At 59.2% G+C, this 23,792-nt stretch overlaps 1 protein-coding gene across 2 annotated transcripts in view; it reads right to left on the bottom strand.

The window, feature by feature from the left end:
• The window catches only part of PTPRN2 (protein tyrosine phosphatase receptor type N2), a 689,751-nt gene that overhangs the window by 402,054 nt on the left and 263,905 nt on the right, over positions 1-23,792 (bottom strand). For both annotated transcript variants that reach the window (XM_060021206.1, XM_060021207.1), the window contains exons 8-11: positions 22,578-22,618; positions 21,145-21,524; positions 7,489-7,575; positions 835-914 (exon numbers count right to left, since the gene is read on the bottom strand). In XM_060021206.1, coding sequence (XP_059877189.1) covers positions 835-914; positions 7,489-7,575; positions 21,145-21,524; positions 22,578-22,618 — 588 coding nt within the window. The remainder of the gene's footprint in view (positions 1-834; positions 915-7,488; positions 7,576-21,144; positions 21,525-22,577; positions 22,619-23,792) is intronic.

Consider the following 23,792-nt stretch of genomic DNA (forward strand, 5'->3'; position numbering starts at 1 on the left):
CTCAATGGACGAGAACTAAACGCCCAGATCTCTAAGTCAGCCCAAATACCGTGCTGCATTGTACACTGGGGTGAAAATGTAGGTTTCATTAAAAATAGTTCATATATTTAGCCACATACAGGATTGGCGGAAACAAAGAGTCATTTTCTGCTGCGTCTGGGTCGGTGCATTCAGCCACGGCGCTTACCAACGACCATAAAGCACGAGAGTCCTTCCCCCTGAGTAATGGAAAACGTGAGGCTCAGGTTCTGTTACGTTTCCTGTATTTTTCTTACTGGGCGGAAAGACTGTACATGTTACACGAGTTTTCAGTAGCTGAAAACAAACGTGGGCTGCAGGGGAAAGCAGCCTCCGTACACACCCCACGTTCGGCGCTTTGCGCTTTCCATTCAGTGACACACACCAACCACACGCTGGGACCCCCCCACCCCAGAAGATCGCAAAATGTGTGAGCGGGTGACGGGCTGGGCTCTAGGAGGGACGCCGAGGTCAAGCACTGGGCTACTCAGACCTTCGTCCCGTGCTCTCGTGGGCCAGGTGGACACGGTGAAGCCCGTGCGAGCTGCTGGGCTGGGACGGGACGGAAAACCTCAAAGCACCAGGGCATCGTTTTGTCCACACGGGCTCTTCGCAGAGGCCGGAGCCCCGCCCCTACACCACCTTCTATCCGAGCGAGCAGTGCGGTCGCCACCGCCCACCCCCGGGAGGCCAGCCACTCCCCTCCGGGCCCCACCCGATGAGTATCGGGGTTCTGGGGAGACGGCTGTCCTCGGAGCAGCTGGCCCCCTTCCCCTGCCCGGGCGGGTGCGTGCGCTTGCGCGGAAGCAGCCTCACCTGCCGCCTTCGCGGCGTCCGCCGCTGTCACGTTCTGGAGGTTGGCGCGCACCCTGAAGGTCACCGCTGGTCCCGAGACCCTGGAAGAGACCGTTTAACAGGCGTGAGAACCGCTCAGCACACGGGCCTCCTCCCTGAACGCCACACGCACCCCAGGCGCTGCTCGTCCACACGCGACCTCCGCGGGGGTGGCTTTGCGGGGTCACTGTGACTCTGTTCCCAGATTCCAGGAATTCTATCCACAGGCTTCGCTTTTCTAACACACACACGGCAGGGCGCTTACAAAAAGTTCAAATCAACCCCAATATCCAACAATAACAAGCAGATATTCTTGCAAGGGAAAAAGAAAAATTGTTATGGAAACTGTTTTCAGTATTCTGTTCCCAAGGGAGCCGCAGGAACCAAAAGCAGAAAGGAAAGAGACGGGTATTTTTAAAATTCTCCTGAAAGGAGCTGTTTAAAAAACTTATTGAAATCTTTAGAACTACTCAGTAAAAAAATAACTGGCAGGGGGGTTTCCCTGGTGGCGCAGTGGTTGAGAGTCCGCCTGCCGATGCAGGGGACACGGGTTCGAGTCCTGGTCCGGGAAGATACCACATGCCGTGGAGCGGCTGGGCCCATGAGCCACAACTACTGAGCCTGCGCGTCTGGAGCCTGTGCTCCGCAACAAGAGAGGCCGTGATAGTGAGAGGCCCGCGTACCGCGATGAAGAGTGGCCCCCGCTTGCTGCAACTGGAGAAAGCCCGCATGCAGCAACGAAGACCCAGCACGGCAAAAATAAATAACTTAATTAATAAATAAATAATAATTAAAAATGAATATCTGGTAAAAAAATTTTTCAAAGCTTTTTAATTACTGTGTTGCACATGACTTTGAAAAGTACATCCCCCTTTTAACAACTGATTCGTCTGAAGGGGGGCAGGGAGGCCGCCTTTGTCAGGACTGTCCCAGCTCCGCATCTCCTGGGCCATCATCTCCCGGACACAACCCCCAGGAGCTGGTGTCGAGGGGGCCGGAACGGCACGGGCCGCTCAGAGGTGGCCCTTCCCGGCACACGCGTGGTTTCCAGGGGCTCCTGGCCGTCACGATGCCCCTGGCAAGGCAGTGCTCTTCTTGGTGATCGGTGAGGTTCCCCACAACAGGCTGTGTTCAGTTCGACTGCCCTCCCCTGGTCCAGGGGCTGGGCCTTCCTCGCTGATGCCATGGAGTCTTATCAGTATGCACAGATTCAACCACCGAATAACACCGCGGAGAACAAAACCACGTGCCTGCCATCTGCTGAGCCTCCGTGCGCACGGGAGCTTCGCGTGTACCGTGTTTAATCTCTCCAGCAAAGCAGGCGCCGTCGCCTCCATTTACGACGAGGACCCTGAGGACCCAAGGGCTGTCCTCCCTTAAAGGGAGCCCAGCTGAGTCACAGGTGACGCCGCCAGGCCGCCCGTCACCTGCATGTTCTAACCCGGCCCTGCCCCCTGCTGGGCCTCCCACCCACTCCACGCCAGTTCCAGCGTCTATGACAGGATCATTTCAAAGGCGCTCCTAATAAGGGTGATGTAAGGAAAAGTGCACGAGAGTGAGACTCAAGTGAAAGGGACCACGCTTGAGAAGAGTTACGTGGAAAGGACAGCGACACTCTCGGAAACGGCAGAAACGCCGCTAGCAGGAACCAAATCCCCAAGTCAGCCGTGCGCCACGTGCCACCTCCTCTGCATCCACTCTGTCCCCTCCCCTCCTTCCCGAGCGCGTCATCCAGAGGCCGGCCCACTGCTCCAGGTCGTGGGAGCTCAGACCACGCGTCCACGAGCCTCAGGGCTTCTTGGCATTCAGGGGCTACCTCCACTCGTGACCCTCAGGCGGCCTGGGTCCTGTCCCTCAGGCGGCCTCTGGCCCAGCTCCCTGGCCAGCCGAGTCCTCTGCAGAGGGAACTGCGGAGCCCCCAGGGGTAGCATGGCCGTCCTTCCAGCACCTCTGCTGTCGGACGTTCCACCCAGGAGCCTGGGCCTCGCCGCAAGCGCAGCGAGCGCTCCTGAAGCAGCTCCTGCCGTGGCGCCCACAGCTCTGGTGGCTCATCCAGCCACGGGGCCTCCCGGTCACCTCCCTGTACAAGGAACGTCACCACGTCCGGCAGCAGCGCCACCCTCCCTCTCCACCCCCGCTGTCGCGGCCGAGCCGAGTCTTCCCGGGTCCCGCCCCCCCCCCCCCCCCCGCGTGTGGCACCCGGAGGACCTGTCCGACCCTCCGTGCACGTCACATGCAGCACCCTCCGTGGACTCCCCAGGCCCCAGGGTCCGAGGGGATGCAGCAAACCCCTCCCCGGCCCCTGCTGGATGCTCCCGGGGTGGACAAGGGGGCCTCCCTGCCCCTGGAGACTTCCTGCCGCAGCGTCTTCCCCCCTCGCCGTGGGAATTGGGTTCCGCCCCCTCAGTTCCAACCCCACTTCCACAAACGCTCTGAAAACCGTTGCTCTGGGACCTCCTAGCAAGTGCAGCGACTGCTCGATGTCTGTGCTCGAATTAAACGTTAATTATTGTACAGGTCACTCGTGCGACGACGCTTCCCGCCGGCGCCTGACACGCGTGTGGATGGTGGGGCTACGTCTGGGACTGAGTCCCGACATCTAGCGCAACTGCTTCCGAAACTAGGAGAAAGTCCTTCCCAACTCGAGCGTCCACACCCACCACCAACGCACTAACAGCAGACCCACGTGGCACGGCTCTGGGTTTACGCGTGGCTTCTGGGACGTGTCTAATCTAAACCACATCTGCAGAGTTTGAGGCCCGTGGGACCCCCCAAATCTAATCTTCCCTCCGGTGCCGACAGTTTTCTCTAAAGATCTCACGGACGTCCCTGGATTCCCAAAGACGGAGCACACAGGGGTTGTTCACCTGCCCCAACACTTGCGGGACCAGCAGGAGAGGCCGACGGGGCACCAGGGCCCTCCTTCCTTCCGGGACGCCACACACATGCCTCTGGGATGCACACATGTGACCCCGGGATGCACAGCCGTGACCCTGGGACCGCCTAGCGTGGAAAGCACGCCCTGAATGGAGGGTCCGTGTTGCCGTCACCAACTCCCTACCTGACACCCGGTCTGTGACGGCCCAGCCCCTGCGCAGCTGAGCCCTGGCCCTGGCACCAGCGAGGGAAGGGTCACCCCGCTGCACGGGGCATATCCAACCCCTTATGGCTGAACACGACGTGGGCTCGGGTGCTCGCTCCCCAGCACCTGCTCTAACGCGCGGGGACGTGAAAGCCTCTGCACAGAGCCTCCGCTGCACAGCCGCGTCCTGTGTCGCCATCTGTCACCCTGCTGAGCCTTAACCTCCCCGGCCTCGGTTTGCCCGGCTGTAAAACAGGGGCAGTTCTGGCAAGTCGCCAGGGAAACAAGACAGGAGGCAAATAAGTACAATCTCTGCTCCAGGAAGCTGAAACACGTCTTCCAGAATCCTCCAAACCTGCGGGGTCCTCATATGGGGAGGGAGGTGTGGAGGGTCGGCAGTGGGCACGGGACAGGGGGGCCGCGTCCTCGCCGGGCTCCTGCAGGGTCCAGCTGACCTGGCCTGTGCACAGGACCTCGTGAACACGTCAGGCCGTGAGTTCCCGCTGCGTCTTCAGGAATCGCCCTTCGTCAGCGCGGTCGACCACACGGAAGGGAAATCACACCGCTTCCTGCCTCACGAGGACTCACGAAGGGGGACCCGAAGGGGGACCCGGGATGAGGCTGGCGCCTGCGTTCCCTGAGCTGGTTGAAGCCCCCACTGGCTGGGAGTCCGCGAGGCCCTGCAGCACCGCCCACCTGACTAAGAGCCGCATCAATCAGCACCGCCGCCTCGGACAGCCATGATTAGATTATAAAATCACAACCGCGGTCGCTGTGCGTCTGCCGGCGTAATTCCACCAGTGCGCTGATGCCGTTTTAATGGCCTCTAACGATGTAATAAGAAATAATGAAATTTGCTTGACAGCTACATAACCATTAACAAAACATATGAAGCATAACTAGTACTTCCATAAACACGCAGACAATCCTGGAGGTGCCGCCTCGTGGGGCAGATTCCTCTCCTCTCCTGCCACGATGACCAGCCCTGAGAGCATGCTGGCCACGCGGTCATCCCCCCAGGCCTCCCCAGGTCAGTCCCTGCGGCTGGTGCGTGTCCTCACGTGCTGGGTCCTGGGGGCGACACACAGGACGTGCATGTGTGGCATGGGACACCACACACACCCCCGCAGACCACGTACAGCATTAAATACTCAGACGTGCGAGACGAGCGTTAACTGGGCAGGACGGGGGTTCCCAAGGGGCCTGGGCGCCCAGAAGCAGGCTCGAGGGCAGACGGGGGGCTCCAGGGCCGGGCGAGGCTGCGGGGAAAGGGCCGCTCGGGGGTTTAGTCGCGCGAGGGCCCTGGACCAGACTCCCAAAGGCTGAAAGAGCGGGGTGCAGCATGGCCCCGGGGGAGTCAGAAGCCCCTGTCCCCTGAGCAGGAAAGAGACTGGCAGGTGATGTCTACAAAAGAGCTGGTCTGGGAACCGGCCCAGCTTCCGAGGCTGGAAAGCCCCCAGGACACCCGTGTCCCCAGAGTCTCCAGACCTGGAGGGACTGAGCCGCAGACCCAGGTGAGGGGCCAGAGAGGGGTGCCAGGCAGGCTAGGCAGCGTCTCCTGAAGGCCCCAGGCCCGAGCCCCCCCCACTGGAGCCCCCCAGGACTGACGCCGCTTCCCACAACTCCCTTTCCTCTCCAACCCTCCCTCAAACGCTCCCGTGGCAGCAGTGGGGGGGCGCACAGCCCCGGCCTCCATCCCATCTGGAAGGTTTCTAAGAAACAAGGGGCGGCAGGGGGGCAGCAAAGGGCACGTCTCCAGGAAACAGCCCGGGGCTGGGACCTCTGCCTTCCGTCTGCTGCCTGGTCACCACGGAGGGTTTTGCTAACGGAAGATGATGCAGGTTCAATGAACACAGCCCCGCGGGGGCCTAAGGAGTCCCACCCTAGAGCTCATTCGGGTGATTACTTCTGAGGTGCGAGGACGGTCTCCCAGCGCTGCAGGCCGCCAGCTGCTCCTGGAAGCTCCGGTCTCAGGACCCCTCTGCCTGGTACTTGAGGCCCTCAGAGTTCTCGCACGAGGTTCTTGCCTTTGACGAAGGAGGCACCCACTCCCTCCCTCCCTCCCTCCCTCAGCCCTGGGCCACATTCAATGTCCCCTCTACAGAGGGAGGGGTGCAGTGTCACTGGGGGCCGTCTGGGGTGCCAGACCCGCCTGTGCCATCACTCATTCCGCCATGCGTGTTCCGTCATGCGTGTGTTCCGTCATGTGTGTGTGTAACACGCACCCACGCCGTGCGGTCAGCGTGCCAGGCGTGCTTATGCAGACATGCAGCAGGGAACCCTGGACCTGAGCTGGGTTCTCAGTGGCCAAGCCCGTGGGGACCCCGTGGTGTGTGCAGCCCAGGGGAGTTGCCCACAGGAGCCAGGAACAGGGCAGGAAGCTCCAGGGACCCCCTCCTCCTCTTTGAAGGGAACAGTCAGAACCTCCAGGTCAGGCCATCTGTCCTGCTTACTGGGCCACGCGGAGACCGTGACAGGGCCAAAGGGCCTGTGGAAGTGGCCACGGGCAGCAGGAACGGCTCCCCGCTGGGCTGCGTGAGGCCCTCCCACTCCAGGGCCTGAGTCTGATGACCAAACCCTCCTGGAGGTCCTGCACACCGGAGCGGTGCCGGACGCACAGCCAATCAATGCGATTTGACAGAGGACAGCTGTAACGGACCCATGATGTTACAGGTGGGAATACAAGTGGCTTCGGGGGCCCGCGTGCGGCTGAACGGAACAGACATGGACCCTCTGCCAGCGGGTGACTCATCTCGCACCCGCCCCTCCCGCCGCCCCTTCCGCTCCGAGGCCACGGCCCGTCCCCGGAGACCTCAGCAGCCTCACGGCACTTGGGCTCCACCTGGGTCCCCTGTAGTTCGTTCTCCAGGCGGCTGGAAAGGCGCCTTCCTGGAGAACATCCGCGCTGGCTCCAGCACTGGGACCAAGGCCACCTGGGCTCCGGGCCGGGCTCCCACGGCCGCATGACCCTCCCATGTGGACGTCCCCCCCGTGGGTGGGGTCTCCTGCCCCAGGTTCCTCCCTCTTGGCCTCATCCCTCTGTTCACGGGGACGGGACGGAAGGCGCCTGACCTTCTCTGGCTCTGTCTATGTGTCCACCTCTGCTGGCAGCTCAGCTCCCCAGAGCAGGAACCCTGCCTGCTCTCCACTCCACCCGGGCACTCAGCGCTCGGTAAACATCTGTGCAGCGATAACCGTCCCCGTGGACCACCACGTGTGCAGAGCTGTCAGAAGAGCCTCATTAGCTGAGGGCCCAGCCCCGAGGCCCTGGCTCGCCTGCGGGGGCCAGGCCGTCCTGACGGTCTAGAGCCTCCTGGGTGGTTCCTGGCGCAGCGGGGAGACCTGAAGCCTGGGGCGGGGTTCTTTCAGGGGACTGTGGTCCTTCTGATGATGCTCGGGTTTCAGCTGCTCTTACAGAAACAACCTGAGCCCCGCTGGGCCTTTCCTTCCTCTTCTTCCCTCACCAGTTTCTCTGTGACACAATTAACGAAGCCCACAAGCGCACGGTGGACCCACCAGACGGAGAAGACGCCCAGGGCCCCGCCCACACTCACGCGATGTCCGAGAAGACGCCCGCCGGCATGTCCAGGAGACGCGCCACGTCCTCCAGCACCTCCGTCCCCTTCTCTGGGCTCAGCGGGCTGCGGGGAGAGCACAGGGTTACGCGGCGGGCTTGTCGCACCCGAGGAGCAGGGACCCCCGCAGCCCACCCTCCTGCCCTGCCCTGCTCGGAGAACTGCCCCGGCTGTACCCCTGTCACATCAGGGCTGGGCTGCAGCCACCCGGGAGCGGAGGCCTCCAAGCCGTGATGAACCACCTGCATTTTCCAGCAAGAAGACCAACACCACAATGCGAACGGGGTTGTCAGGGGAGCGTGATGGGCCCAGGAGCCAGCAACTGGCTCATCTCAGCGGGGAGCGGGGGAGAGCGGGGTGGAGGTGGGAGAGGAGGGCGGAGGCCGGGAAGCCAAGTTCAGGAGGGGCGTCAAACGTGCGGAGGGAATGCATGTGTTTAAGTGGATTCGGATTCATTTCTAAAATGAGTTATGCGCCAGTGAGGATACTGAAAAGTCACACTTTTAAGGATGGCAGGACAGTGCAGCAGCAGCGACTCCCCAGAGGGGCCCATGTGCCACAGCATGGAGCCTCGGACCCCCAGCAAGGCCAGCGTCCCCAGGGGGGCACCTCCAGCAGCGCATGTGACTCAGGTCCCTGAGCCCAGCCTGTCTCGCACCCCAGGCGCTGCCCGTGAAAGCCCGTCAGCGCCCTTCAGAGGAGAACTCGCCTGCGGTTACGTGAGCACCGTCGACAGCTGGGGTTTCCGTCCCAGCCTATCATTCATTCATCATTCAGCAAATGTGCAAGAAAGCCACTGGGTGCCGGGCGCTGTCCGGGAAATTCAGCAACAGACACTGAGCTGCTTCTTGGGGTTTATATCCAAGTGGGGACACAAGCAGCAAAGTCACCAACAAGGGAAAGGGCCTGTGTCGTTGGGGGCTGAACTGTGTCACCGAAAACGCACACCTTCACGTCGTAAACCCGGAACCTCAGAATGTGGCCTCACGCGGAAACAGGGTCCGTGAGGTCATCAGGTGGGCCCTCATCCGCCACCGCTGGGGTCCCCATGGCAAGAGGAGGTGGGGACACAGACACGCCCGGGGGACGGCCGCGAGGACCCAGGTGCCAAGCCCGCTTGCCCCTCCCGCCCCCCACAGAGGGCGGCACCGTGTGAGTGGAAGGCGGTGAACATGCAGGGGGTGCCCGATGGGCTGTCCCAGGACCGCGTGACTCCAAGAGACAGCAGGGGCGCAGGGCACGAGAAGGAACCAAGGGGGGTCCCAGAGGCGGGGGCCGTGGAGGTGGGCGCCGGGCAGGCCCTGCAGCCTGCTGAGATGGTTCAGGTGTGCGGGCAGGAGGGACCAGCAGGTGAGCGAGACCACGGGCGAGCGGGACGCCTCGGTAAGGGCGGAGGCAGAATCCCCGCGCAGACGCGTCGACAAGGGCTGTGACGTCGGCTGGCGTCAGGGGAGGGCTCCAGACGCCTCTGCGCCCCGAGGAGATGCGGAGAAGCAGGCGCAGCGACGGGACTGGGGGCGACTGCTCTGAGATTCCCAGGCTGACCGCCGCGTCCCTCAGAAGACGCTGTCACCCAGTGGAGGAAGCGCTCGGGAGGCTGCGATCAGCGCGTCCCACCGCGAGCTGGCGGCAGGTCTGGGCCCGGAGGCACGCCGCCCACCGCGGCGCCTCGCGCTACACCCACCTCTTCCCTGGGGGCAGACGGGCCGCCAGCCCAGCGGAGCTGGAATGTGCTCTCTGGGTGGGGACACCGGTTGCTGCCAGCGGCGCCACTTTTACTGACTGTGCCAGGCCCGCTCGCCACACCCCTCTGGTGACTCCAAACCCTCTGCAACCTCCAAGCCGTTCTTCCGAAGGTGAGGAAGGAGAGGTCGGTCCCGGTCTGCAGCTGAGGGGCTACCCCCCACCCCCATCCTGCTTCCTGAGTAGGTAGCCCTCAGGGCTGGGGACCCTCCCATCAAGGGTGGACGAGTCCCCCAAACCTCCCACACACGCTCTCCAGAGGTTTTAAAATAAGAATGTTTTTAACGAGGTGTGTGTGCATCCCCTGTCCCCTCACTCACGGAATCCCAGGGACACCTCTCAGAGCTGGCATCTCAGCCCCACCGGGAGGTCAGCTGCCAACCGGGAAAGGAGTCCACGCGGAACCCTGGTGCCTGCCTCGCCGCTGCCTGCCAGGAGCTGCAGGTCAGGTCCGTCTGTCCCTCAGCCAGCCTGGTGCTCCAGCACGTCTGCATCTACATGAAGTCTGCTGGGACCCCGAGCTCCGCGCGGGGACAGGCCTGGCTGCACGGCAGCCCTGCGCGCACCTGTGCCCTGGTGACGGGGCACGGGTCTCGAGGGAGCCATCCGGTGCTGACCACAGCGCCAGCTCAGTGCGCAGGAGAAATACCGCCACATCAGAGGGGGACGAGTCCCACAGCCCGGCGTCAGGAAGACAGGGCCCTGTCCCCCCCTCCCCGGCTTCTGGCCACTAAGCAGGCCCCGCCAGCTCTCAGCCCTGAGGCCACGAGCTCCTTCCTTTCCCCGAACCCCCCCTGCACGTTGACTCCAACCACTTATTTTCAAAGGTCTCTGAGGATTCTGCGCATTTCGGTCCTGTCTGTCCACGAGCTGCAGGCTTGCGGAGGGCGTGACCAGCTCTTATCTTTTCCTTTCTCTCCAGAGTCCGGACACAAACCAACTTCCCTACCAGGTTGCTACGAGATTCCACGAACCCCGCTTCCTAGCTTGTCTTCAACAAGGGGTAACGTAAGGAGGTGCGGAGTCCGGCGCCTCCGTCGTGGATGTCAGGCCCACTGTGAGCCTCCTGGCCCTACCTTCTTCCACCCTCACAGCCCAGAAACTGAACATTTTCCTCCATTACGAGATTATCTAAAACAGCCTTGAAGATAATGATGAGGTTCGCCAGCCCAGAATGTTCTCAGTGGCCGGCTTGCTCTCCAAGGAGACACCTCGATGACCGGAGCCGCACGGTGACCCCGTCGGCCCCTCCCGTCTCGCTGTCACGGCTCCGGCAGGCAGATGGCTCAGGACAACAGCGGCTCCGTTCTCGTGCAAGTCGGACAAACGAGAGGTGCTGACTGTACTCAAAACGAGCACGCAGTTGTTTCTGTTTTATTTTTAAACTATGTGGCCATCAGCTGTCATGTCATGGTCTGAACTTCCTCAGAAAGCAGTTGGGGTTCATTTCAAAAATCAATGGACGGATACAGCACGTGCAATTTCAGGGGCCCGCCTGCGACAGCTGCCACCCTGATTACCTGGACGCCCAGCGCCGCCTGGAAGAGAGAGGTGGCGCTTTTAGCAGCTTGAGGTCAGAGCCGGCAGCGGCCGGGGGGTCCCCTGCCTGCCTGGTTGTCAGCGGCAGGAAGGATTTCCTGTCGACAGCTGGGCCGGGCCTCCTCACTAAGCCACTTCCTTTCTGAAGCCGCACGTTCCTGCTGTTCAACCGCGTTAAACAAGGCTGCTGCCGGGAGCTACCAAGTCAGCAGAACAGGCGAAATGGACTGCGTCGGCGTCCTGACCTCGACGGAAGCCCGCCGAGGGGCAGCCGCGCCCCGCTCTCAGGAGAGCCTGATGGCCACACGCACAGCCCCACGATGGCCGCAGTGTCCTGAGTCACTGCTGGACTAGAGGAAGGGGCCAAAACGAGGAGGTGATGAGGGAGTTTCGGAGGCCACTCTGAAAATAAAGACTAGTGAAAACGGCGTAAGGGGCAGAAAGCTTAGGACCAGTGCAGACTTCTGGAAGGCGTCCCTCCGCCCTCGGCCGTGCGTGACTCCACGGAAATTCTCTCATTCACTGCTCACACAGACCTGGGAGGAAGGTCCCGTATTAACCTCACTCGAGAGAGGTGGAAACTGAGACTCGGGAAATTAAATCCCTTGCCCAAGATCACGCTAGTAAATCCCCAAAGAAAGATGGAAACGGAAAATGTCAAGGTAACGCTGGGATGTCGGCTTCCCAACTGCTGCACCTCTGCCTGGATTTTAGCCCAACCGGACTGAAGAGCGTCTGCACCCGTAACCTCTCCAGGTCTTATTTTTCCAAGTGCTATCGTCTCTTACTTACGAGACACGTGAAACCAAGCAGAGAACGGGATGCGGCGACGGGGCCGGATGCCCCGCCAGCCCCACGCTCGCGTCTAGGACTCTGCATCCAGGAGCCGACCGCGCTTCCGCCGCTTCACTTCCTCACTGCGGACATCTCACTATTTATTTGAAAATTCACCGAAGGTTGGGAACCAAATGAGTGATGGGTCACAAAATGAAAACGAGTCAACCTTGATACAACGTTTTTTGAGATGATACTTGAAATCAATGAACAAAATGAGATTTTCACGGGACTCACCGATTATTCCAGTTATCCGCACCCATCACTACAACACAAAATGATGCTTCTCTTTTTAAATCATCCTATAAGGTAGTTAAAATTTTTGCTAACCCACAGGAATTCTCCCCGATGCAGAGAAGTGACGCTTCTGATGAGGACAATCCTGCTGGCGTCACAGTGATTCAAGTTCCCAACTCCCGTCTGGCGCCACTGTCCTCCCTGCAGGAGTCGAATGAAGGCCCCGTTTTTCAGAGCGTGAGTGAGTGAGCCTATGACAATCTGGGCAGACACACTGAGCTCCTGTGAGGGCTGAGCTCCCCGGCATCGCGGAGCACAGGCAAATTCACCCCGAGTCTCTGCCAACCCTGAATTACTCTTATTAAAACCTGCTAACAACCTGCTAACAACCATCAACTCTTCACAGGTAAATCATAAATAGATAAAAAACTGTTGTATGCTAACAACTTAGCATTTTTTAACATCAAGATGAGACTGTGCGTCTCAACATAAATATATTCAAAATTTTAACAAATATGTTCTCCATAATATATTTGAATAAATATATTCTCCAAAACAATTTTATTCTCCAGGAAAAAAAAATTTGCCAACCGCTTAATACAAATCTAAGTATACAACGTCTTAGAGTGTCACCTTTATAAAAAGTGCATTGACGTCAAAAACATAAAAATGTAAAGCTTTTGTATGCAAAGTGAAGCTGCTATCCACTTAAAAGGGACTTGTAAAGAGAAGATGTTTCATGTAAGCCTCATGGTAACCACAGAGCAAGTCAACAGTAGCACAACCTAAGGGAAAAAGCTTTCAGCTTTTCACCGTTGAGTGTGACGCTACCTGTGGGTTTGTCATACGTGGCCTTTTTACGTTGAGGTATGTTCCCGCTATGCCCGCTTTGTTGAGAATTTTTATCATAAAAGGAAGTTGAATTTTGTCAAATGCTTTTTCTACATCTCTTGAGATGGTCATTCTCATCTGCTTCCAAGACATTCCATGCAGCCCAGACACGCCGTGTGTCCCATACAGCGGAGCGCAGATCAGGGTCCGGGAGGAGTGGGGGGCGGGAGGGACCATCTCCTCCCGGGAGCCCCTCTCGTGACTCTCCTCCCTGCCCCTCCTGCGGCCCTAACCTCCAGCGGCACCCACTCGTGGGGACCCTCCACCGAGCCCCCTCGGGACACACGGCCTCCGTCAGCGCAGCCCCGCAGCGAGAAGCAGCGGGTGGCCCTCTGCTGGCTCCCCCGTCCCACCCCCGGGCCCCGGAGGCTGACCCCAGACCTCGCCAGGGCGGACTCCTCACCCCAGCAGTCGTGGTGCAACTGCCGAGCTAGATTTCCGTCCAGCCGAGGTCACAGCACAGACGATGCCCGCGGCACAGAGGGCGAGGCGGGCACGGTGCTGACGGCCAGCATGCCCACTGGCCGGTCTCCTCCATCCACCGCAGGTCCCCTTATCCCTCCTCCACGGGCAGCAGAGGATCCAGCAGAGCGGACCCTGACCTCGCCACCCACCCCTGGCGCCTGCAGGGCCGTCCTACGTCTGCTGGGGAGACCTCACCGCTCACTGCCCGTCCTCCAGCCTCATCTCAGCCCCTGAGGTGCCCACGCGCCTCCTGACGCAGGCGGGGCCTTTGCTTGTGCCGCTCCACCCGCCTGCCCCCGCAAAGCTCCAAGCAGGGGCCCTGCAAGCTCATCTGAAGCCTGAAACCAACTCCGACGTAACCAGTATCCACAGCTAGCGTTCTAGTAAAGCTTTCAAGTCATCGTTCTACGTAAGCCTATCTGCCTCAACCGAGTCTCCTCTCTGGATACTTTTTTTTTTTTTTCCAGTTTTCCTTTTCCCTCTGGCTTCATTATTCACTTGCAGACTTACTACTATTTTGACAGCAGGGCAAATCTCATCTTTTCATATTTTTCTCCCTCTTTCCTAGTCCTTCATACGTAGGAGTGGAATTTAAACTGCTTAACTTCTGACAGATTCAAGTCTTGGCCCATTTATAACACAGCTGAGACACTTTGCAAAAAATCAATTGCAGGTGTTAGGGTGTGAGGGTCTGTGGGGATCACTGTGGAATTTCAGGGCATCACTGAAGACAAAAAGCTAAGCTTCCCCGACGATTATGGAAATCCAACAGCAAAGCAGCTGGGGGGCTGCGTAGATACAGTTATGGATGTAGATGTAAATGATACAGATGTAGGTAGAGATATATAGGTGTAGCTATAGATATATAGGTGTAGGTATAGATATATAGGTGTAGGTAGAGATATATAGGTGTAGGTACAGATATATAGGTGTAGGTAGAGATATATAGATGTAGGTATAGATATATAGGTGTAGCTATAGATATATAGGTGTAGGTGTAGGTTAGGTGTAGCTGTAGATGTAGACAGACAGATACAGACACAAATAGATGACGCAGATGTGAGATGTACAGAGGTACAGACGTAGGTATAGGTATGAGTGCAGGTGTACCTGTAGGTGCAGACATGCAGACACAGATATGGACGTAGATAGAGATAAATGTAGGCGTAGGGGTAGATGTCGGTACACAGATATAGCTGACACAGACCTAAGCAGACGACACAGATGCAGGTGTACAGACACAGGTATCCGCGCAGGTGCAGCTGCAGACACGTACACACAGGTACAGGTCTTCATGGCTAAACGAGAGCAGGGTCCCCACGTCACCAGACGCTCCTACGTTCCGCACTCCCAGGCTGGGCTGTAGAACCAGCCGGTAGGAGTCGGGCTCTAAGGACAGCCACGCGGCGGACAGAGGCTGGAGGGCCAGGCTCCAGGCCTGCTCGGCGCGGGCCGGGCTTCCCTCCCCGCCCGGCCCCGCCCACCAACAACACATCTCGCCCTTTGCTGCAGCAGAAGGATCCCATGCGGGAAGGGGGCTCACAGTCAGAGACCATAAGGGTCCCCTGGCACCATCGTCCCTTCTGGCACCTCTGGGCAGCCAGACATGGCCAAGCTGACCTGGAAGGCGTTGGGCCAGAGAGGCACTGAAACTGTTTCAACACCCATCACATTTGCACCTTTAGGGCATTTTCTCACTCCGTCCACCACCACGGTTAGAGGCCAGGCAAATGTGAGCTATCCTCCAGGTCTAGAATTCCAGCCAAGAGCAGACGTCAAACTCCAGCACGGCTCTATAACCTCAGCAGACGTGAGCCAACAAGCTAATAAACGAAAACAAAGTTCTGACACTGATGTGACAACTGGAAATTTGAACACAGACTACATATTTGACGATATTAAGGGATTTGGAGTCCTTTGTAGGTGTGACATGGCATTACGGTATGTTAAAAAGAAAGAATCCCTCTATTTTAAAGATATTTCATGAAATGCTTCTAAGACAGTATAACTGGGATTTGTTTCAAAGGAGGAGAGCTGGAAGTAGGTGGGGTGTGACCGGCCTGGGCTGTCTGGGTCGCCGGGCCTGGGTCAGTATCTTGCTCTTGTGTGTGTTCAAAATTCTGCACAGGGAAGAGCAAACACAGATCTGCTGCCTCGTGAAAAATACGAAACTGACAGCCCGGGAAGCCTCTCGGACGGGGGCCCCGTGGCTGCATCTCGGCACCCAGGACGCCCAGGCCCTCAAGCCGAGGCCGTGGGGACACCGCCCAGGCCCCTGTAGCGCGGCCACCGGCAGGTTATCCTCGAGACCCCCAGGCTCCCTTAGATCATCACTGAGGATGCAGATGTAGGGCTTTCTAAGCAGAACCTCTGTTCAGAGGCAAAAGCCTTGCCACTGGCGCTTTTGAAGACTCAGTTCTGTGACTTGGATTTCTGTTACCATCGGAGCCTCAAACTGCCTCGGGAAGGACTCCCACATCAGCTACAACCATTTCCTAGCATTTACGCACAGCCCGCCCCCAGCGGGCTGATCCTCGAGCGGAGGCCTCAGCTCCCGGAAGTCCCTCCTCACCCTGTCACTTACTCCCCCAGCACCCCCAGTGCCTGTCTGGCACTGGGGGTCCAAGACGGACAGAGCAGCCGCCACGAGAAGCATGATGTCTGCGTGAAGGCATGGTCTGCAGCTAAGTAAACAGATCCAGAGGGGGCTCCACAGAGAAGCCCAGCCCAGCCCACCTGAGGAGTGAGTGTTTTCCCGTAGCGATTCAGAACCACGAACATGAGAGCCCTGGGGGTGGCTGGAGGGCGGGGTCCTGAGGTGACAGCAGCCGGGTGGACGGGTGAGGGCCTCGAGCCGGGGAGCCTGCGTGATCTTACAGCAGCACTGGGGCTACATCAGGAAGGGAGGGACGCGTGCGGGGAAAGCAGGTGGGGGACTGCAGAGGGTGCGAGGGGGAAGGAAAGCACCGCAGACCACCAGCGCCTTTGGAGGAGCCAGGCGCCAGGGGCTGGGACGCAGCTGAGCAACTGCTGGTGCGGCCCCTGCTCGAAGCGGAAGAACCCCACAGGGTGTGTCATTCCACCTCCAGGTAAGGTTCTGAGGGGAGGGCGGCGCCCTGGAGGAGGGACCCTGACCAAGGAGAGCTGCCTGGAGGAGGTGGCATCTGAGCGTGCTGGGCCAGGAGCAAACCCAAGGCCTCCTGTCAGGACCCCTCACATTCCAGAGCGGAAAGGAAGCAGGCTGGGGAGGGAAATGGAGCTGCAGGGCCCAGGCCTGGGCAAGGCCGTCGTCGTCGGGGACAGAATGACACGGTCACGTTTAGGTTACGGAGCGCTCTCCTGAGGGGGAAGCTTGGAGGGGATGCGGGGAGACCTGGGAGGGGTCCTGCAGGGGCAAGGCTGGCGTGGAAACGGCAGCGTCAGCGTGGGCAGAGCCTCCCGGACAGGAGAGGAGCCGGTCAGCTGGGGGCGGGGAGGGAGGTACCTCACCCCAGGTGACGGCAGAGGAAGCGGGCGGGGGTCGGCTGAGCGCCGTCCCTGGGCTCCTGCAACCAGTACGAGGAGAGCGACGTGGAGAGAGCTGGGTCGGGGTGAGACGTTTACAGGTAAAGATCTGTTTCGAGCTGTGACACGGGATCGCGGGCGTGGGGACCCACCCGGCTAACACTGCTTACGCCTTCATTAACAACACAGACACCCCGGGGTGTCTGAATCTCACAGCCTACTTTTGTACTTTCCTCAGCTGAATTTCAAAACAACCCACCAAGCTGAACAGAGATATGTTTGACTGCCTCAGGGGAAAAATTACACCGTGTTACGTCCGGATCTCTTTCCTTTTGTGAGCACCTCCTGTGTCTCGGTCATTGTGGGTCCTCAACACTCGTCCCATTTCACAGCTGGGGCGCCAAGGCCAGAAGGGCCGGCAGGAAACAGACAAGGCAGAACTGGGCCACCCTCTGGGGCCTGAAGACCACTGTTCACCGTTCTTCTCACTGACAGTTCCCAGAACTACCAACTATGCAGTCAAGAATTTTCGATTTGGGATATTTTTTGTTTCTTTTTCTTACCATTTTTTAATACACAAAGAATGATTCTTTTCACTCCTTACGGCACCCCCCGCCTCCGCCAATCTGAAGTGATAGTAAGCCCCTCACACGGAAGACCGTCTTTTAAAGACAAACGAACGAAAGGATGGATGGTGTCATGGGAGGGCTGTCCAGGAAGGTTCCGCACAGAGATGCGGCCACACCTGAACACGTCACCGAGACACGGCCTGAGAGTGGCGCCGAGTAACTACAGTCTGCGCTGCCACCGTATACACAGAACCGCCCCCCGACATTCTGGAGGTCTCCTTCTCCAGCAAGGGAGGGAGGAACCGCAGAGATGGGCCGGACCCACTCCTGGCTGCCCACGAGCACGGAAGCAGCCACGTGAGCTCTGAGGGGCTGCTCGGGCGGGGCGGGGCGGGGTGGAGGGTGGAGGGAGACCAGGGCTGGACACCCCCCTCCCGCGGCTGAGCGGAGCCCCCCTTCCCGCCCCCCCCCCCCGGCTGCCAGCGCTGGCGGCTCTCCCACTGTGGTGAGGGGTGGCGGAGGGCGGGCAGGCTTCCCCGAGGGCTCGAGCGGCAGGTGTCTGAGAGGAGAAGGACGGCACCCGGCCCGGCAGGGCAGCCTGGTGCACGGGCCTGGGGCGGCACACGCTCCCGAGGCCTTGCCCAAAGGGGCCCCTTCTTCCGGACTCCACTGCCCAGGCCCTACCCTTGCCCGGAGGAGGGAGGGCGCAGCGCGGCCCGACGCCCCTGGGCGCCCTCCTGACAGCCTCCCCCGACCCACAGCCTTTGCTCCGCTTCTCCCCGGGGGCAGCCTCCCCGCGGCGAGCGCTGCGGCTGACGCCCCGATCTGGTGAGCGCGTCCCCCCATGCGCTCCCGCGCCGCCGCCGCCGCAATCCGGGTCATCTGCCGCTGTGGGATTCCCACCCCGAGGCGGCCTCCGCGGCCTCTGCACTGAGCCCCAGGGGGCAGCCACCAGTGGGACCCGGGCTTCGCCCCACCTTGGGGGTTCCAGGTGATCCGTGAGGGCGCGGGGGCCGCGGCACGTGCTCATGCAAACTCGGTCTGCGCGGCTCGGACGACCCCTGTACAGGAACAGGTCCCTGCAGGACACGAGGGCTCGTCTCCTCAGGGGGGCGTCCCTGCCCAGCGCACCTCATAGCTCCCAGGGTTTCAGCTGTAAAAGCGGCTTGGCCTCTGCTGACGGGTGAGCGTCCCCTCTGCTTCACGTGCAGCCTCTGTCCCGTGGTCACTTCCTGCCAACCTAACTTGAAATTACTTTTAAATCGTCCTCGGAGGACCGGGGATGGCTGCCCTGCCCTTCACGCGTCTTGAATAATCCATCCAGTTTGTAGAGAGGATGAAAATGCAAGTGGCAAAGGATTAAACGACAGCCCCGCCCACCAGGAAATGGACGCGCGAGGCCAGCCGCGCCATCCCTGCCAACGTCAGGGAGGAGACGGCACGCTCCTCCTCCTTTCAGGAAGAACCAAGCAACTAAAATAAAGAGAAGAAAAGAACAGTGTCGGATTCCTGTCAGTAAATAGTTGATCCATTAAGGCTTAAACTGAGATCTGGTGAAATCTTGCCCCCGAGAATCCCAAGTTCCCAGTTACTCTGACAGCAGAGGCGGAAACCTCCGTCCGTCCGTGGAGGGAGGGTGGGAGACGCTTCTGGAGCAGGTCTCCCCTGTGACACACAGGGAGCTCTGGACAAAAGGCTGTCGGCTGCACCACAGAGCTTCCATCCGACAGAAACAGCAAAAGGGAAGACGGGAAATCGGCCAAGATAAGATAATGATCCTTTTCTTTAACCCGCGCTTGTAGCAGGTAAGTGTTCAGGCCCCGAAGGTGAGGCCAAGGAAAAGCTCTCAGGAAAAGGAACTCTGGACGCAGAGAAGAAACGCTCAGAAGTGGCTTCGCGTTACAGGAAAGTCAGCAAGAACAGGAGGAGACACCCGGCGAGATGGGTCTCCCTCCATCCAGGTGTCGTCCACGCACGCTGGGTTTCCTGTGATGCTGAGAACGGTAGGCCTGGATGGTCCTGCTCTAAAGTTCATCATCCTCTGTTCTCCGTTGTTCACGCAGACTCAAAAAGTCTTCCCAATGATCAGAATCCTTTCCCAGCACTTCCATGGGGCCTCGGTCTCCTGCGTGCGCAGCTAAGCCCCAGGCCCCAGACAGGAGCAGCCCCGTACCCTGCGCCGGGGACCAGCCCTTGGGCATCAGGACATCCTGGCGGGAGGAAAGGTGCTCAGAGCAGCTGCACAGGGGTCCCTCCAGTGACCACGCACACACACACAACACAGAGATGCACACACACACAGGAACACGTACATACTACACACACATGCACAGACACACGTATGCACAAACGCATACACACATGCACACACACAACCACACAGAGACACGCACATCCCACACACAACACATACATGTGCACCCGTGTATACATACATGCACACACACAAATATACACAGCCATGTGCACACAACACAGATACACACAGACACACACACAGAAACATACAATACACATACACGTCACACACACACACACACACACGAGAGCAATGTCTGCTGAGAAAGGGAAAACCCACGGCACAGGTCAGACCGGGCAGCAGGCTGCTGGAAGGGTCTGACGCAACAGCACCATCCAGGCCCCCGTGCGCGCTGGGTCACGTGTGACTCTGACACACGCAGCGGGAGTTCCAGTTCTGAGCAAAGGGGCTCAAGGCAGACAGGGTGCGAGGAGCACGGCCCGGAGGTGTGGAGGCCGGAATGGGCAGGCGCATCTTCATGAAAAGGCTGGAGAAACGAGGCGTCAGTGCTGCAGAAGCCTCCAAACCCAGGCGAGACACCACCTTCAGCTTCACGGGGCCTTGACGCAGCGTCTGGGTTTGCCGTGCGCGGTGCAGCGACGGTGAACGCGCGCGGAGGCGAGAGCGCAGAGGCCGCGGAGTCAGCAGGAGAGACGGTTCCCGCTCTGACGGAGCCCCTCCCCACGGGGAGTAACCGCTGAAGCATGCTGGACGCCTGACCAGAGGCACAGGAGGACGCAGAAGCAAAACCGCGGGTGGACGCGTGCGCACGCCTGCACACGCACCTGCGCACACCTGCACACACACGCACGCCTGTGCATGCAGACCAGAGGCACAGGAGGGCGCAGAAGCAAAACCGCGGGTGGACGCGTGCGCACGCCTGCACACGCACCTGCACACACGCACGCCTGTGCATGCAGCCAGACACACGTGTCTTCCCTTGGAATCCCCACGTCCATTCCTTGAAGGAAACGCACCGTTACGAAGCGTCAAACGTCAGGCTCGTTAGTGAGATGGCCTGAAGAACAAGGCCGACCACCTGTCACTTGCTGGGCACGTGGCATTGATTCTGTCCCTTGTTGCGCTCAGCACAAAATTAAGGAGAGGACAGAACACTCCATGGTGGGCGGCACGTTTTTCCCTCGGAAGAGTGACTCATACCCTAGTATACGGACGACTTGAAGCTTCTGGAGTGCTAGCCAATGTGGGCTGCCCGGGGCGCCCCTTGCACCGCCCGTCCTGCCTGAGACACCCCGGCTCCAGCTCCAACAGGCACCCTGTGGCCTGAGCTGCAGGTGATGGCGCCAGGACCAAGGAGCCGGGCAGGGCTTTGTTTGGGGTTTATTTGGTGGAGAATCACCCTGAAGCTCGGGTTCCCGGTCCAGAACACGGAGTCAGGGGGACGGCTGGTTCCTGGCTGCCCTCCCACACCTGCAAGACCAGGGATGCCCACCCTCCACCTCCAGGTGAAGATGGGGAAAAATATGAAAGCGTCTCCCCAGCCTGCGCAGGGCCAGGATCTCACCCACGGAGAGATGAAAAGCTCCCACTCACTCGTTTTCCGTCACAATGTAGCCGTACTCCTCCTGGGGAGGTTGGACTTCCAGCCGCAGGCCTTGGCCGGGGGGTCCCCGGGCCCCGGCGCCGGGGCGCTGGTCCTCCTGCGGGGCCGCCGGAGCCCGGAGCTGCGATGCCCCAAGTCCGCCCGGCCCCGGCTCCGGGTGCGGCGGCCTTTGCAGCAGCTCCTTGGAGTAGGTCTGACTCTTTATGTTCTCCACCCCAACGCGATCCTCCTCTGAAGACGGGGAGGCCTCAGGGTCCTCCGATTTCTTGATCTCCGTCTTGAAAGACTCGGCAAGATGGGGGGCTCCAGGCAGGAATGGAGACCCAGGACCCTGCAGGAGGTCCCCGAGTTTGACGCCCAAACGGCTGACCTGGCAGAAAGGAAACCAGCCTAAGAATGTGCCCCAAGTCACAGAGAGGCATCAGCACCAGACTCTCGGGGGAGCGGGCACTGGCGTACGTGAGCCTGGGGCTGGAGTGGGCCACACGGGGCAAATTCGGCGTCCGGCCGAATGCATGTCGTCTGGAGAGCCCAAGCTCTGCTGGCCTCTCCCTCTGCGTCCCAAATTAGAAACGTGTCCCTAGACCCCATGGCTCCCTCCGCAACTCGGACAGCCGAACCCTCCACTTTTTATTTCTGATGGACATGTCAAAGAATTGTTGGTGTTTTCTTCACCACGTGCTAACAGGCACTGAACCAGGAACCACTAACATAATCTGACAAGAGAAGTACTAACCAGAAATTCTTCTTTTCCACCGACAAAATAGAGTTTCGTAGAACCACATCACTGCCATTGCTTATGAATTGACTTTCTGCATCCTTAAGGCTAATACAAATGAGCAAAAGTTCTCCAACAGGGAAAACCAACAAAGCGCTCCGTGGGTGGACGTGTGCGCACACCTGCACACGCATCAGCCTGTTCCAGACCCCTCTGGACCAGCACACTGTCGAGGGGCCCCTTGGCAACGACAGAGGAGCAGTGGTCTCCCCATCCCCCCCCAGTTACTAGGGAGCATGGGGCGTGTGGCTGGCACAGCTGGGGAACTGAAGTCTTATGGACTTAATTTTAATGGGTTTAAGTTCAAGCAGCCACATATGGCTGGTGGCTCCACCATGGACAGCGCCGTGGGTGTACATGGTCCAGAGCCTGTGAACGTCCGTTAAATGAACCTCAGAAACCAGGACACGCGGGACGACCTCAACGACACAAAGTGGGTGTGAAGTCTTATCAGGCGGTGTTGTCCTCCCGTTTCCCTGGGTGGATGGGGGGGTGGTTCTGAGGAATATTAATTTGAGATTATGAGGGTTTTTCTATCTTTTTCTGGAAAAAATTTTTTTTGTATTTCATGTACGTTCCCAAACTATGGACAAGAAAACTAACGCGACTCTGGGTTTCACAGGACCCGAACACGCCCCATCTTACCTCCTGGTAAAATCCTGCACCGCCGTCTCGCACTCTGTTATCTGTGAAAGACACGAGCTCATCAAAATCCTGGCCCAACATATATACACTAGCAAAGGTAAGGCAGATAGCTAGTGGGAAGCAGCCGCATAGCACAGGGAGATCAGCTCGGTGCTTTGTGACCGCCTGGAGGGGTGGGAATGGGAGGGTGGGAGGGAGGGAGACGCAAGAGGGAAGAGATATGGGAACATATGTATATGTATAACTGATTCACTTTGTTATAAAGCAGAAACTAACACACCATTGTAAAGCAATTATACTCCAATAAAGATGAGAAAAAAAAATCCCGGTCCAGCATGTCAGCACAAAGGTCACAGGACATACAGGGTGACCACCGAGTAGGTCAGGCACAGTGAAACTGGCCTCATTCCCACGACAACGAAAACCTCCGCTTACAGTACAGAGGTGGCGCTCCGTAAAGTCCACGACAGAGGAGGGCTGACACACTAACTCAGACACGAAGTCAGTCAGTCAGTCGCGATGCCAGTTCCAGGGAGCCACGTGTTATCCTCAGGTAGCTCAGAGCAGAAAGAGCCGCTGGGCCAGGCGCAGTGCGCAGTTACAGAAAGGAAAGTGAAGTGTCGACCCACACACCTCATGCTGAGATGCCTCCAGACTGGGTACTTTCCTGTGGTGGCCACTCCTCTGAAGACACACGCAGGAGTCGGTGTGTGGCTCCTGTGCTCCTGCAGACGCTCCCAGCCCCGGACAGGGACCATCTCGTCCGAGTAGCAGCCCAGCATCTTTTCCTGCATCGGTCAAGCCACGCTTCCAGCTTCCAGGCAAGCCTCGTCCCAGCCCACAGAGGAGGGAGAGACATGCACCTTGCGCCTGGAATGTTCCTGGGTGCCTACTGTGTGCAGCGCACTGCGCTACATGCTTTAATGTAGCTTCCGCAACTCTGAGAAGCGGTCAGGCGGGGAGACGGGGCCTGCCCTGCTCGGCCCTCGCACAAGGCTCCCTGGCGGCTGTTAGTGGGTGCATGTATGTGAGTGGGTTGGGGTGTGTGAGCGTGTGTGAGTGTGAATGTTGGGATGTGTGTGAGCGTGCATGCGCCGGGGTGTGAGCGTGTCTCTGTGTGTGTGTGTGACTGTGCATGTGCCGGGGTGTGAGCGTGTCTGTGTGTGTGTGTGTCAGTGTGCGCCAGTGGGCGTGTGCCAGGGGGTGGGGATCTCT

This window comes from Delphinus delphis, chromosome 9, assembly GCF_949987515.2.
Source record: "Delphinus delphis chromosome 9, mDelDel1.2, whole genome shotgun sequence".
Taxonomy (NCBI): Eukaryota; Metazoa; Chordata; class Mammalia; order Artiodactyla; family Delphinidae; genus Delphinus; species Delphinus delphis.